Here is a 16162-nt window from a genome sequence, read left to right on the forward strand (position 1 = left end):
GAGAGACGGGATGTAGGGTGTTTCTTTCTTACAGCATTTTCAAGTATCAAGAATCATTGACCTACATTGGATTGATTTAGCGATCTGAACTTAAGAGGCATTATAGCTCTAGTGAGGGGCCCAGCCCTTCGTAGATGTTTCTGTATGTGGCCCTCAGTGAGAAAGGTTTGGACCCCCCTGCTCTACAAATGTGTCAGTCACATTTTAGTGATTTATAATCTTTCTAAATGTGTTGCACATTGTTGGCACTTCCACTCCAACATTTCTTGCACTATTTAACCAAATGTTTGACATTCCTACTTCGACGGTTTTGCATCATTTTTGAGCATGTTCACACAAAACTTTGTGCGAAATGTAATGTTTTTGTGTCATTTATGTGTTCTTTTCTGTGTTTGACAAAGTTAGATCAGATCCATGTGGAGAATATTTGTCTTGGTACATGTGTCATCATTTATTTTACAAAATCTCTTAAAGGTGGGGTAGGTAATTCACTTCAGAAACACTTGTTATATTCCATGGAATGCTCTTAACATCCCGATAGCAATGAATATCTTAAATGCTTTGACAATAAATCCATAAAAAAATTCATCTGTGGAAGCCGTAGTACTGTAAAAAGAACGACCAATCATTTTCACCGGCCCGGCTAAAATAACTGGATGGCCTACCTGCCTGTCAGTTTTCCATCTGTGCACAAATGTATCTTGTGCCCTCATTGGTCATGTGCGCGTTCGTGTGTGTTGGAGGAGGGGCTCTGTAAGGAAGTGGCAGATTTTTTCCGGTTGTGTACTTCTAGCGCACTCGAGCTGGTTTCTCCATTCTTACCTACCCTACCTTTAACATGTCTGCTTTAAATTTCAGCTAAGAGGAAACACATTGTATACGTCAGATATAAGATATTGAGCTATTTCAGGCATTTTTGGGAATTTCTACTCAGGGTTTTTAAGCACATCCTTGTTGTGGTCTTAAATTAACACATTTATTATTAGTTATATTACATTCATTATTAAGATAAGACTTTATTTATCCAGAGGGAAATTCTTGTTTAAATGTTATCATTATTAATGATCATTATTAATGATAACATTTAGTGGCTGATCACTCAAAGTGAAAACAATGAAAAAATCCACAGGTTTGGACTCAGTGTTTGACAGATGATTTATGGGACATGTAGTGCAAAAACAGTTCCAACAAATAAAATAAGCAAACAATATAAAGGGTTTAAAGCAGGTTACCTCCTCTGTGCAGAAGTTAACTACATATTAAAACAGTACAGTGCTGAGTGGTGCCCCCTACAGGTCGAGCGGTGCGCCAGCGGGCGGCTCCGTGTTGCTCTCTGCTGCAGCGACCGAGCTCTGAGACGTGCAGCCCAGAGCCGACACCGGCCAGTCCCGCTCCAACAGGCTGGACACTGCACACAGGACGAGGGGGGGGGTCACATGAGACCTACCAGGGCGTGTGTGGGTGATGTGTGAGCCCCTTTACACCACAATTAAAAATCATAATTATACAGCATTGCCTTTAACTAACTCTCACTCTTCCTTTGTTTTACTTCTACCTGTTACTGTTATTGTTAGTTTACCTGTTTTCAGGGTTCCCACCCTTTCTTTAACATCCCATCTCAAGGGGCCTTATTAGATCCTAAAGCAGTCTGCAGTGCCAAATATCAGGTTTTCTTAAGTGATATTTAAATCAGATGTTTCCTCTTTTAACATTTTTAAAAGATGATCACTTTGGACCTTTTTTATTTTTATTAATTTTGATACCTTTTAAAAAAAGCTGATGCATTAATCAGAGATGAAGTCATCAGAGAAACAAACAAGCTGCAGGGATTGGTCTACCGCTTAGAGATGTCCCGCCCCTTAGCCTATTACGTACAATTTGTTGGAGCACTAGATGTTACATAGTGATGTCACTTTGTTACAGAAGTAAACAATGGAGTCCAATCGAGACTACTGTAGAAACATGGCAGAGTTTCACTTGGTCCTACACTAATGTAGACATAGTTATGAAGATGATGTTACATTTCTTCCTGTGTGTGTGTCTCACCTGAGTGGCTGCCCTGGTTGCTCTTGGCACTGTGGGGGTGATGACCCTCGGGGGAGGCAGTGGGTTTGTGGGGGCACTTGGCTTTGTCTTTAGTTTTGCACATGCCTGCAGCCATCAGAGGAACATGTGATGGAGGTTAACAACGAGCACCACAACCCCGGCAGCTGCACCTTACCTTGACATTTGCAGCTCCCAGCCAAAATACATTGAATGATTTTTGTTCCCATAAATCTTCCTCATGTTTCACATTACCCTTCCACGGTTTTGTCATATAGTTAAGTTGAAGGTTATTCGCAGTATTTAAATAGTAAAAGAAAACAAATCATTAAAAAATATATATTAAGTGCAGGAATAGACACAGGGCTTATTTGTTGCCTTAACCTAAATAATGTCAGTTTATAAAAATAAAATAAAAATACAAGAAATAATAATATTAATAGCAACCTATTAGAACAAGATATAAAAATAGTAAAGAAAAAAAGATCAAATATATTTAAAAAAGAAAATAAATGTGATTGTGTGATGTGTATGTCTGAAGGTATGTTTTACACAAAAATAAAAATAAAAATAATAGTACTTATACTACCACTTATTCTAAAACTATTATTAACTAGAAAATTCAGAGAAATGTTGACTGACTGAAAGTTGGGTGTGCGTCCCGATGCTAAGATTACCCCCGCTGAGTAAGTATTAATAGCATTAGTTGTATTGTTATTAAGGTACAACAAAGAATATCCATTCATTTTAGCTCACCTTTAGCTGACTATTTACTGTTTATCTATTACACTTTTGGATTCTTATACCACATTCCTGCATCGTTTCTGAACATATTTAGATTACCACTGGATTTGGCTAACGACCGACAGGTGTGTTCAAAGATCAAAGCGTTTCCATGGCAACACCCTGCAGGTGAACGATAGACAGCCTGTCACAGAATGTATTGACAATATTGAGCTGCATTATTGCTTCAAAGTAAAAAAGTGTAACTCCAATCAGCTAAGTATCCTACCCAGAGTATTTGGGATACCAGATGAACACACCTGATGACTCTCTGTTTGCTATATGTGGAAGTCTGTTTGATTAAATGAGCATATCGGTGCGGCCGTGACAAATTTCCTACATTATGATCACCAAATTATGTATGAAGACTTGAAGAGTGAAAATTGTGTCCAGCCGAGCAATAGTTGGAAAAAAAACAGATTTTCCAGCTCCTCTCCCCTCTAGCCGTGATGTCCCTCTAACCTCCAGTTTCCACCGGGTCCGTCTGCGCCGCGCTGTGCCGCGGCAGTCGTAAGGATCGCGGCCACTCTAGTCAATGGGTGCTATTCCACCACACGCGCCGCGTTACGGCTCAGACGCGTCCCAGAAGCGGCTCGGCGCAGCGCTTCTCTAAAATTAGGATGAATCCTATTTTTTCCGCGCCACAGCCATAACGTAAGGTCGGGCAGCAGCCCCCCCTCGCAGGAAGTGGAAAGGTGAGCATCCGGGCCAGGCCCATCCCCCACATATACTAATTTAGCAGACCCCCCCTCCTTCATCACAATACCTCCACTACGACACGCACAATGGACGACAAGGTTTTCATCATGGAAGTGGAAAAACACACTATTTTATATTAATTAATTAATAATTTATAACAACAATAAACACAATTTAAACAGACACAAACATTTAAACAGACACAAAAATAAAACATTTAACTACGTAGCCTACTTACTTTCTTGTAGAAGTACAAATGTCCAGGATGCCCGAATCAATAACAAAACTGCGAGCCTGCACGCACGATGCTACGCTTCTGAAACGCTTCTGGGACGTGTCCGGTGGGTTATGGCGCTAGAGGAGGTCGGACCAAAACCGCGGCGCAGCCGTGACGCGGCGCAGACGGACCCAGTGGAAACTGGGGGTTAGTCTTAACTCTCCCATACACACCCATTATAAAATGTCAAACAGTGTAAAATGTTCACAAAACGTAAGCTGCGACTACGTGAGAACCGTACTAGCTACAAAATATCCAATTAGTCTAATAAAGTCCATAGTCTCGCAGAACTGTTTAAACTTGTAATTTTTGTTCTACGTTAAAGTATTCGGAATCTGTATGGGGTCAAAGTGGGGTGTTTTTGAGCTCTGTTCAAATGGATTTCGAATACTATTCTGTGTGTGGCTTCACCAGTCACACACAGAATTATAATAATAACCACAACAATAATAATAATAATTATTATAATGATAATACAAATAAAACCAAAAATAATAATATAGAAACAGCATGTGTTCATAATTCAATTGAATCAACTTACCGTCCTTGGTGGGGATTGTAGGTAGTTTTGTTTCTGTATTTCTGATGGAAGGTGCGTTCAGGCGACCCTTGTAAATATGCCCATCCAGTCCGACGATGTCAACTTCCTCTGACTAACCAGAAAAAAAGCACATCTCTATAACAATGTTCAGAACTTCAAAATTCTATTCAAACATTGATGATTTTGAATCTATTTCTGACATTTTCAGAATAAAAAATGGCAGTTTTAACCAGAAAGTGCCCATCTTTGGACTCCCGGTGGGCTGAACATCCTCAATATCCTCCAAAACCAAACCTGAATTGTTTAAATCGCCGTAGCCATTTTGTAGCTATTGTCTGCATATGCTAATTAATGCAACTTATGCCAATTGTGCAAATTGCCCAACATATGCAAGTAAGCATCCGGCAGTTTCTATGTGCTGGGGACCCGTACTATACATTTCTATCATAACACTTTGGGGTACTCAACATTTCCAGGTTCACACCGCTGGCAAGTACACTAGTAAGCTAAAAGTCCAGAATAAATACACTAAACAAAAATATAAATGCAACACTTTTGTTTTTGCTCCCATTTTTCATGAGATGAACTCAAAGATCTAAAACATTTTCTATATACACAAAATAACCATTTCTCTCAAATATTGTTCACAAATCTGAAAAAATCAGGGGCGGTTCTAGGGGGGGCAGTGCCCCCCTAACACTGACCTCTGACTTTCCTGTGGCCCCCCTAACAATGATTTTTTTTTTTTATAAAATGTATATTTTCTGGTACTCGGTTTGCCAAAAACCGCAGGATTTTGTTGCTGTAATGTGAGATTGTGCAGACACCCTTATGTAAAGTAGAGATGTAACTGTTCATTGCCTTTATTTTTATATAAATATGGTGTTAGTGCCAAAATTGCACTATAACTTAAGCTGAAGCTAACACTAATAACTATAAGATCTATCTGAAACAAATAAGTGTACTGAAACAAATACCAATAACTGTATTGCATTGTTTTCTGATGCGCAATTACTTTATACTGTCTAGTTCTCTTTTTCGTCCTGCATTTATTGTGCCCCCCTCAGAAAATAACTGGCCCCCCCAGTCAAATTGGTCTAGAACCGCCACTGCCACAGATGTCGCAAGTTTTGAGGGAGCGTGCAATTGGCATGCTGACAGCAGGAATGTCCACCAGAGCTGTTGCCCGTGAATTGAATGTTCATTTCTCTACCATAAACTGTCTCCAAAGGCGTTTCAGAGAATTTGGCAGTACATCCAACCGGCCTCACAACTGCAGACCACCTGTAACCACACCAGCCCAGGACCTCCACATCCAGCAAGTTCACCTCCAAGATCGTCTGAGACCAGCCACTCGGACAGCTGCTGCAACAATCGGTTTGCATAACCAAAGAATTTCTGCACAAATTGTCAGAAACCGTCTCAGGGAAGCTCATCTGCATGCTCGTCGTCCTCATCGGGGTCTCGACCTGACTCCGGTTCGTCGTCGTAACTGACTTGAGTGGGCAAATGCTCACATTCGATGGCGTCTGGCACGTTGGAGAGGTGTTCTCTTCACGGATGAGTCCCGGTTTTCACTGTTCAGGGCAGATGGCAGACAGCGTGTGTGGCGTCGTGTGGGTGAGCGTTTTTCTGATGTCAATGTTGTGAATCGAGTGGCCCATGGTGGTGGTGGGGTTATGGTATGGGCAGGCGTATGTTATGGACGACGAACACAGGTGCATTTTATTGATGGCATTGTGAATGCACAGAGATACCGTGACGAGATCCTGAGGCCCATTGTTGTGCCATTCATCCACGACCATCACCTCATGTTGCAGCATGATAATGCACGGCCCCATGTTGCAAGGATCTGTACACAATTCCTGGAGGCTGAAAACATCCCCGTTCTTGCATGGCCAGCATACTCACCGGACATGTCACCCATTGAGCATGTTTGGGATGCTCTGGATCGGCGTATACGACAGCGTGTTCCAGTTCCTGCCAATATCCAGCAACTTGGCACAGCCATTGAAGAGGAGTGGACCAACATTCCACAGGCCACAATCAACAACCTGATGAACTCTATGCGAAGGAGATGTGTTGCACTGCGTGAGGCAAATGGTGGTCACACCAGATACTGACTGGTTTTCGGACCCCCCCAGACCCCCCCAATAAAGCAAAACTGCACATTTCAGAGTGGCCTTTTATTGTGGCCAGCCTAAGGCACACCTGTGCAATAATCATGCTGTCTAATCAGCATCTTGATATGCCACACCTGTGAGGTGGGATGGATTATCTCGGCAAAGGAGAAGTGCTCACTATCACAGATTTTTTCAGATTTGTGAACAATATTTGAGAGAAATGGTTATTTTGTGTATATAGAAAATGTTTTAGATCTTTGAGTTCATCTCATGAAGAATGGGAGCAAAAACAAAAGTGTTGCATTTATATTTTTGTTCAGTGTATGTGGATAACCTTTGCTGTGTCCCACCTGAATGACGCAGTCTACCTCTGCCTGGGGAGGGTACTTGTTGGTCTGCAGGTTGGTGCGCCGCTGGCTGGCCGTGGTGACGGTGTGACTCCCCCCACAGCTCCGCAACACGGCCAGGTGACTGTAGTCCGTCATCTCAGAGACACGCTCACTGCTCCGTCACACACAAACATGAGAAACCAGAGAAACTGTGAGTCTGCGTCGTCTTTGTTTCCGTAGCAGTGATGTACAGTACACATTCTAATATTAACTGTGGTAAAGTGTGTTAAAAAACTATTTTCCATCTTCTCCACCCTCTTGGACCCCCCCAAAGCCCCTTCCCTCTCCTCCCTTCTGTCAAGCGACTTTGTTAACTACTTTGAAAAAAAGGTTGATGATATTCGCTCTTCTTTTTCTGACTCACCTTTACTCACCGCTGGGTCACCAGACCCACCTTTCACCCACACACTAACCTCCTTCTCCCCTCTCTCTCCAAGTGAGGTTCTTACCCTCATTACTTCTGCCCGTCCTACCACCTGTCCTCTGGACCCTATCCCTTCAAACCTCCTTCAGACTATCGCTCCTGATGTTCTACCGTTTCTGTTTCACCCATTTCATCAATACTTCTCTAACTTCTGGTCACTTTCCAAACAGTCTCAAGGAGGCAAGAGTAAACCCTCTCCTAAAGAAACCCACTCTCAAACCGTCTGATGTTATAAACTACAGGCCTGTCTCTCTCCTCCCGTTCCTGTCTAAAACACTTGAACGCGCTGTCTTTAAACAACTGTTATCTCCATCAGAACAACCTTCTGGATCCGCACCAGTCTGGTTTCAAGGCAGGTCACTCCACAGAAATTTCAGGCTCTGCACTTTCCCTCCTCACCTCATACCTCAAAGACCGTACCTACAGGGTAACTTGGAGAGGGTCCGAGTCCGACCCTTGTCAATTAACTACAGGGGTCCCTCAGGGCTCTGTTCTTGGTCCCCTCCTCTTCTCCTTGTACACAAACTCGCTCGGATCAGTCATTAGCCCGCATGGTTTTTCATACCACTGCTACGCTGATGACACCCAACTAATTCTGTCCTTTCCCCGCTCAGAGACCCAGGTCGTCGCACACATCTCTGCTTGTCTAGCTGACATCTCTCAGTGGATGTCTGCTCATCACCTCAAGCTCAACCTTGACAAGACTGAACTGCTTATCCTTCCGGTAAAAGATTGTCCCACTCTTGACCTAACAATCAACATTGGCCCCTCTGTTGTTTTCCCGACTCAGACTGCAAGGAATCTGGGCGTGATCCTAGATAACAAACTGTCCTTCACTGCAAACATCGCTGCTACAATCCGCTGCTGCAGATACACGCTTTACAACATCAGGAGGATACGTCCCCAGCTGACCCAGAAAGCAACGCAGGTTCTGGTCCAGGCTCTCGTCATCTCACGCCTAGACTACTGCAACTCCCTCCTGGCTGGTCTACCTGCATGTGCCATCCGACCTCTGCAGCTCATCTGGTCTTCAACCTTCCAACATTTTCCCACACCACCCCGCTCCTCCGCTCACTTCACTGGCTTCCAGTAACTGCTAGAATCCACTTCAAAACAATGGTACTTGCGTACCATGCTGTGAATGGATCTGGCCCTTCCTACATCCAGGACATGCACTGAAAAAAGTGCAACGACTGTGTCATTTAATCAAAGTACATTTTTTAATTGGTCTAATTAAGAATCATGGTTTCCGTTTTTGACATAATTTTTTTCGTTTGCCCAAAAGCAAAACACACCCCCCCCTGAAATAACTTAAAAACAATATTCAACCTAAATCGTTATTTTCACTTCAAAGCATGTCACATGACCACGTGACGTACAAAGCAAGGTGACTTGCTGCAGCCGCCATTACACCGCTACCCACTGTCTGTGAGAGTTTCTGACCCAAACACACAAAAATGTGTTAGCTAGCAACGTTTAACCAGGTGTAACCATTTTTTAAGGATGGCTTAACCAGATAACTTTCATACATTTATCATGCAAGTGGCGATTTTTCGTTGTGTCGGTTTGACTAGTGAAAAGTTTAAATAGCAAATGTTATATTGGTTTCACTTAAGGTATTTTATATGGGGCTATATAGCCCCATATAAAATACCTTATGCAAGTTTAGCTACGTGCTAGCTAGTTTTTAAGATGTTAAACCAGGTCATTTTCAATGCGTGCTCCGCTCATAAAAAAACCCCGCAGCATATTAAATACACTAACAGCCAGACCCCAGCCAGCGTTAGAGATACTTTTGGAGAGCCGTTATTAAAGCTCCGGGACCGCTATAGTTATGTGGCTGAAGGTGTATCTCTGCTCTGCAGCAACCCGCACTCGGACCACGCCGCTCCGGAGAGGGGACTATGAACAGTGGGGAGGGGGAAACAACCCGAATCTCCTTGTAACACGCTGCCCGTCTTGTTGACCATGCTTTGAGGGTGTGTGATTTATGCTGGGTTAAGATTGTTTAAATACACCTTGTTTATTTATTTATTTCCTTTGTGTTTACAGGTTTGCTGTTTCCACTGAAGGTCACAATGTATGCTGATTTGGTAAGTTCCAAAATGAACTGTAAGTAGTTTTCATGTACATTTTAAAAAGGATTGAAAAATCCAAAATGGAGACTTACGGCCCGTCCACACGGCAGCGTGCGTTGAAGCCAGGGTTCGAGTTATGTGGGAGCCAACGGACGCAGTGAAATCATACATCTGTGTGGGTCGCTAATACATTACCAACAACCATTATTTTTATCAAAAATAATGCATGTGTCAATGTAATGAGTATTATTTATGCTAACGAGGTGAATAGGCTAAACTCAAAACATGTTTTCCAAAAGAACTACGCATCTCTTGAATGACAATATGCCTGCACTGCACTTCCAAGGTTGCACAATCTATGCCTGTGAGCGTGCTGCACGAGCCAAGATGATGTGTGTGCATAGTTGAACCTTTTCATATTTAAGTTTGTGTGTGCGTGTTGTTGTTGTTGTTTAAAAACCCCATAGAGCTCAGTTTATAACTTGAACCCTGGTTGAAGCTTCAACGCAGCTTCCCATTCACTTTGACGTCACGCTTTGCCGAACTGCATTGTGCTTCCGTCGCTTCACTTTGCCTCCGTTGCTCGCTTCAAAAGTTGAGAAAAGTTCAACTTTTCAAGCTTCGATGGACGTTTTAGAATGCAATATCAAGACAGAGACATTGGAGATGCACTAGTCAACCTGACATCCACTGCTGACCTTGAAGATTTGACAACTATCAAGGTCATCCCAATACCTGATGATGGTGTCCAAGAATACATCTTTACCGTCTGTGAAGAAGCAGGGTCTGCTCAATCAGACGATACCGACAAAGATTGCAATGCTAGGGATTGAACTGCATTTTCCGTTGCTTAATTGCTTTAGCCTCTGTATGTTTCATTTGAAGTTGAAACAGAATGTGACTTTACAGATTCTGGTAATGCTACTTAAACCCTTCTTAATGGCTAATACATGTTTATCTGAAGTTGTAATTAAGAGCTGAAGAAAATATTGTTGAAGTGTTTAAAAATGTAAAGAAAAACAAGATGTCATGCATACATTCTTTAATTAAAAGGCAGCCAGGTTTAAACGCATTACATATTTACATTTTAGAGGAGAGATATGCAAGCTAGTTTAACATGTTCATATGTACATTTGTGATGTATTTGGTTAAGGCTACAGGAGAGTTTTTTTAAACAAGTCAAAGAGATCTTGATTTACTTTTATTTATTTTTTACATAAGTGCAAATTGGTTGCATAATTTACTCAATTAATTGTATTAATTTATTGATGTATTTATTTTTAATTAAACAAATATTGTATTTTATAAAACAGAATAGGTGATGCATATTTTAAAGACATCCCAATAAATGTTAAGGTCTTTTGAAGAGAATATTCCTGTCTTTATGTGAACTGAGCTAAACAAAGTGTTATAAGTCAAATGTAATTTGTTTACAGTAAACAAAACACAGTATTATATTGATGTACATTAAAGTGTTTGCTTTGTAATAAAATAACATATTTTAAGCTATATTAAAAAATATTGCCTGCAACAAAATGAAGTTTTTTTTTTTTTTTTTTTCACAAACTTAAAAACTCTACTTAGATCTAATATAAATATGAGGTTAGTCCAAAAGGAAAAATGAAGTTATAACAAAGTAATACATGTTGTGTGGTCTTCAGAATGAATCATCTTATTACTTTGTGTGAATGTAAATATATATCTTAGACAGAAGCAATATTTTTCACTTAACTCAACTTAATTTTTTTAGGTTGAAAAATCAAGTTGGAATAAACTAAAAAAATTAGCTGAAAAAAATTAGCTGTAACAAATTAGCGAAATTTTTTAAGTTAGTCCAAAGTATAAATTGTTTCAGTGTGGTTAAACTGTACACCCCACTGCAGGGGTTGGCAACGTTTTTTATATGAAGTGCCATTAAAAAAAAAAATTGTTATCAGCGTGCCGACGCTCGTGAACTATCAACAGGAGGGCGGGGGGAGCCTCGCTGCGGGGAAGCAGTGAGTGGACCTGTCAGCGCAACTTACATGATGCCGAATTTAACAAATACATTTAAATAATTGGTTTAAACGGCATAATAATAAGGACGATCGTCCGTTCTGTGATTCTCCAGAACACACATGTTATGATATTAGGGTCATGTTGAGTGAGATGAGATCGCTGTCCCTTTAAGAGAGAGCGAGAGAGGGGTGTGGCTTGTGCATGTGTTGATGGTAGAGCGAGAGTGAGCTAGCATGTGTTGAAGTGAAACGAGGCAGCAGAAAAACTGAGGTCTGTGATGTATTTTGTGAAACAGAAGAACAACTAAATAAATGCAACGGCCTCCCAAGAAGAGCTCGCCTCTCTCCAGTCATTAAGCTAAAGTGGGTTATTGAACCTGAAGCTTGTTGCTTCTGCCCTGGGAGACGAAGAGAGTCACCCCCCTGTTTCCTCGACTACGGTCTGGGAGCCGACAGGAAAGTGCAACACACAGATGGCCAGTCCGCCCCTTTGTAGCATATTATTTCAATGAGAGATGAGCAGATCGCCACTGGTTTTTCAACTAAAGACACAGCCACGCACACACTGCGGCATTTGCACAGCTCCTTATGGGTACTGCAGTTAGTGAAGTGCTTTCCTCTCTGGTGAAACGATCAGCACCACGGAGGAAAGCGGCAGAAAGTCGCCTGGAGATAAAGAGAGCGGGGCTGCGCTGCGTGCATGGCTTCCTTCTGCAGGTAACGGGGAGACGCGCTCTGGCGGCGGTCTCGTTCAGGATCCCAAAATACAATTTATATATTTTGCACACTTATTCCTAGTGTGCCACTGGTCACGGTGCCGCGTGCCAATGGTGGCACGCGTGCCAGGGGTTGCCGACCCCTGCCCCACCGCGTGCACTTCGCTCTGCATCAGCCAAAGGACTCGCTGCACCCTCGCTGCGAGGGGGACCCAAGTTCCCATCAGCAAAAACACGTGGGTTTGCTATCCTGGCTCCAAAATGGTGGAATGAGCTCCCCATTGACATCAGGACAGCAGATCGCTTACACACCTTCCAGACTGAAAACTCTTCTCTTTCGACTCCACTTCGAGCGATAGAATTACTAACAAAGAACTGCTAACAGAGCACTTATATACTAATAAAGGACTGGCTTATCTAAAGCCAGTTGAGTAGCACTTGAAATGCTTGGCTCTATGAAACCTGATGTACTTATATGATTCTGTTTTCTTCAAGGTTGTATCTTCCCGTTCGAATGTACTTACTGTAAGTCGCTTTGGATAAAAGCGTCAGCTAAACGTAATGTAATGTAATTGCAGCAGCAGGGGAAAATAAAAAATGTGGTTTACTATAAAACCATTTATAACCAGAAATACGATAAAAAATAAACATTTCCATATTAATTGCAGGACAGGGTTCCCACGCTTGACGTGACATTTTTTTCCATGCTACCTCCTGATTTTCCAGGTACCATATTAAGTGATGATCTATAGGCCCCTGAAGCTTGTGAAGTGTGACCTGACCATCTTCATGACCCAGCGAATCTCTGCTTCAAATACAGCTTGGCTTGAAAAAAAAGTTTTCCCCTGAGCTCCAGAGCCTTTTTCCGTAGGCTGTTCACTGCTGGTACTGGGCATCTGACTGTCACTTTCGATATCCTGGCTTGTTGGGCCGCTTCTTCCCTCTCCTGTTTTTGTAGTCAAGAAATCTGTCATTCTTCTTTCATTATTTAGCTGTCTAGCTAACTTGGTGTGGGTTTGTCCTTTTGAATGGCTCTTGAGGGAAGCGACCCCCATATTGCTGATGTCAAATGACTTGCGGCAAACTTGCAATAAGCCTTGTGGACATCTCCTCCTGGTACCTCTCCAATCCAGTCCTTGTATTGAGAGTCATCTTTCCAATGTGACTTGAATCTGCCGCGTGTCATTGTCACTCACTCCCGTAATGCATCACACATTTGAGATTATGAGTCTTACTAATGAACCTAAAAGGGAAAACATAAGGCTGGTTCCCCTGTGGTTCCTCAGTACAGCAACCCCACTAGTAAGCTTAGCTTAACAGTATAGATGTATAGAATCAGTCTAGGCATGATCAATGCATTTTCAAAAATGTCTCACCCCAAATGTTCCTATTTACTAGTATAATTTTTTTTAAGAAAAAAACGAAAAATCACAAAATAGTAGATATAAGAATGAATGTTACAAAATGTATCAAGACTAGACTATTCATGTCAACTAGTATAGAAGTAATGTCACAGCTAGAGATGTCCCGATCCGATCATGTGATCGGGGATCGGAGCCGATCACGTGATTTTCAAAAAATCGGGGATCGGGAGAAAAAAAATCGGGGATCGGGATTTTTTTTTTTTTTATATATATAATTTGTTTTTATTATTATTTAATGTTACAAAACAAAAATGACCATGTTCACGTCTTAAAGTCATCCTGAGGACTGAGTTTTGGTTTAAAATTACACATCATGTATGTGTTGCTTTCTTTGGGCTTGTTTTCATAGACCTGGTTGCTTATTCCTCTGAAATCTGGCAACAGAGTGGGCGCAGTGTCTAATAGTAGCAGTAAGCTAACGAGAGGCTACGTTCAGCTGGTGACTCGGGAGTCGGGACAGAGAAAATGTCAGGAGTTTGGAAGTATTAGAAAATTGAAAGCGAAGGCAGTGTAACAGCCAGATGCAATGTTTGCAAGAAGGAGGTTCCGCGTGGTGGAAAGAACAGAGCTACGTTCAACACGACCAATCTAATACGCTACCTGAGAAACAAACACCAACAACAACACGGCGAGTACACAGCGGCCACTCAGGTAACGGCACTGAAACAACCGACACTTTCAGAGACTTTCAAAAGGAAAGAGAAACTGCCCCAGAACAGTGAAAAGGCCAACACAATAACAGCCAAGATAGCTGAATTCATCGCGTTGGATGACCAGCCGTTATCTGTTACCTTTTTTTTCTCTTAATGCATTGCATAAAGATCGGATCGGGAAAAATCGGTATCGGCAGATTGTCAAAATCAAATGATTGGAATCGGATCGGGAGCAAAAAAAAGGTGATCGGGACATCCCTAGTCACAGCCTAATGTGAAAATGTATTGGTAGTTAGCTAGCAATGCAAGCTAGCCAACACTAGCTAGTTAGTTAGCAAACTGAATGTTGGCTAGCAAGATTGCACTCCATGTGCTTGCTAACCATCATTAACAAATCCAAATTCAAAACAAACTCAAACTGCTAGCTAGTTAGCAAGATTGCACTGCTTACTAACCAACGTTGATAAACCCAAGTTTACCACAGTTAAACACAGCTACTTACATTTGAGGATAAACTTGCATAAGAAGTTTCACTGTAGATGTCAAGGCTCCCGTGTTGGCTTGGAAATGCATGTATTTCACCCTTCTATTGAGATCGCGAGTAACGTTATTATTCCTGAAGTCCACCAATCCGAAACTATACTTTTAAAGTCCATATCACCAAGTTGCCTGCATCAAATACCAACATCCAATATAGGATGCCAAGAGCATGCTCGACAACATGGGATCATCCATTTCTATCTACAGTAAAAGCTGTTCACAAGTAAAGTGTTTTTATAAACTCATCTTAATTCTGTGCTCAATAGTTTCATTTTATTACTATTTTACACCTCATCCAATAACAATTTCCAGGACAACTGTTTCTATTTCCATGTAAATGTTCACTTTTGATCAGTTTCCATGACTTCTCCATACCTGGAAAATGAAAAAATTAATTCCATGTTTTCCAGGTACCGTGGGAACCCTGCAGGAATGTAAAACAGCGGTAAAACATCTTCCTATTGATCTTATTTGAAATTAAGTGTACATTTGTCTTAAGCCTAATTTCCCAAAGGAAAGTTACAAGTTAAGGTGTGCATGTGTTGCTGTTGAGTTGTATATGTTTTGTTGACGCTTTGAGCACCGCACAATTGGAATCTAGTTCCATTAAAAAGGGAGAGAAGGCCTTTCTACCAAAACAATGTATAGATTGATAGGAAAAGATTTTTGTTTTACTTTGGGGTGAACTGTCAATTTAATGTACAGTAAATTAAACTAATTAAATGTCCCTGTCTTATGTCCTCAAGACACCTCTCCTTCTCCTAACCCTTTTTATATCGCTTGTCTTCTTCTCACCTTTTCTTTCATTTCTTCTCTTGTCCTCACCTCCCCTTCTCTGTCCTGCTTCCCACCCTCTCTTTCTCACCTCCTCTCTTCTTCCTCATTAACTCTCTCCTCTCTTTCTGTCCTCCTCTCCCCTGTCCCTGACTCACTGCAGTATTCCCGGCTGGTTCTGGTTCAGGTTGTCCCCCGCAGTGTTGCAGTTCTTCATTGTCCTCTGATCCCTCTCTATCTGCCTGCACATCACATCGTGGCTCTTCTGCAGCTGCTCCCTCTTCCAGCTAGCAGTAACTCCATCAAAGCTGTAGCGGTTGCTCCCTGGTTTCATTCTGTGACGGCAAGACCAGATTACAACCCGCTCTTATTCTACATCGCTTTGGATAAAAGCTTCAGCTAAATGAAATGTACTGTATTGATGGATCAGATACTTTGATGCTAATGTTCTGAGAATTAAAAGAATGAATGTGTGCAGTATATTTTTTACATTCTGTTTATAGTATTATATTTTATATGTGTATGTTTTTCTTATTCCCGCACCTATCTTTTATCATGATGTCTTTTGCACTATTTATTTTAATGTAAAATAAATGGTATACTGCATTGTTGGAGGATCCTGGGATTTTCATTACTGCACTGTAGCTATTGTGCATATGGCAATTTTCATTTTATGCAGTTCTTTTTGGAGGTACTTATCA

At 41.6% G+C, this 16162-nt stretch overlaps 1 protein-coding gene across 3 annotated transcripts in view; it reads right to left on the reverse strand.

Moving 5' to 3' along the window:
* Window positions 1-1013: 1013 nt before the first annotated feature.
* Window positions 1014-16162, reverse strand: part of LOC117450645 (glutamine-rich protein 2-like) — a 40408-nt gene continuing 25259 nt past the window's right edge. The window contains exons 16-20 of one of the 3 annotated variants that reach the window (XM_034088516.2): window positions 15620-15796; window positions 6817-6967; window positions 4344-4455; window positions 2047-2151; window positions 1014-1408 (exon numbers count right to left, since the gene is read on the reverse strand). In XM_034088516.2, coding sequence (XP_033944407.2) covers window positions 1290-1408; window positions 2047-2151; window positions 4344-4455; window positions 6817-6967; window positions 15620-15796 — 664 coding nt within the window. In that variant the 3' untranslated portion in view covers window positions 1014-1289. The remainder of the gene's footprint in view (window positions 1409-2046; window positions 2152-4343; window positions 4456-6816; window positions 6968-15619; window positions 15797-16162) is intronic. The other 2 variants (XM_071203944.1, XM_071203945.1) reach the window with 2 other exon arrangements.

Source organism: Pseudochaenichthys georgianus, chromosome 8, assembly GCF_902827115.2.
Source record: "Pseudochaenichthys georgianus chromosome 8, fPseGeo1.2, whole genome shotgun sequence".
NCBI lineage: Eukaryota > Metazoa > Chordata > Actinopteri > Perciformes > Channichthyidae > Pseudochaenichthys > Pseudochaenichthys georgianus.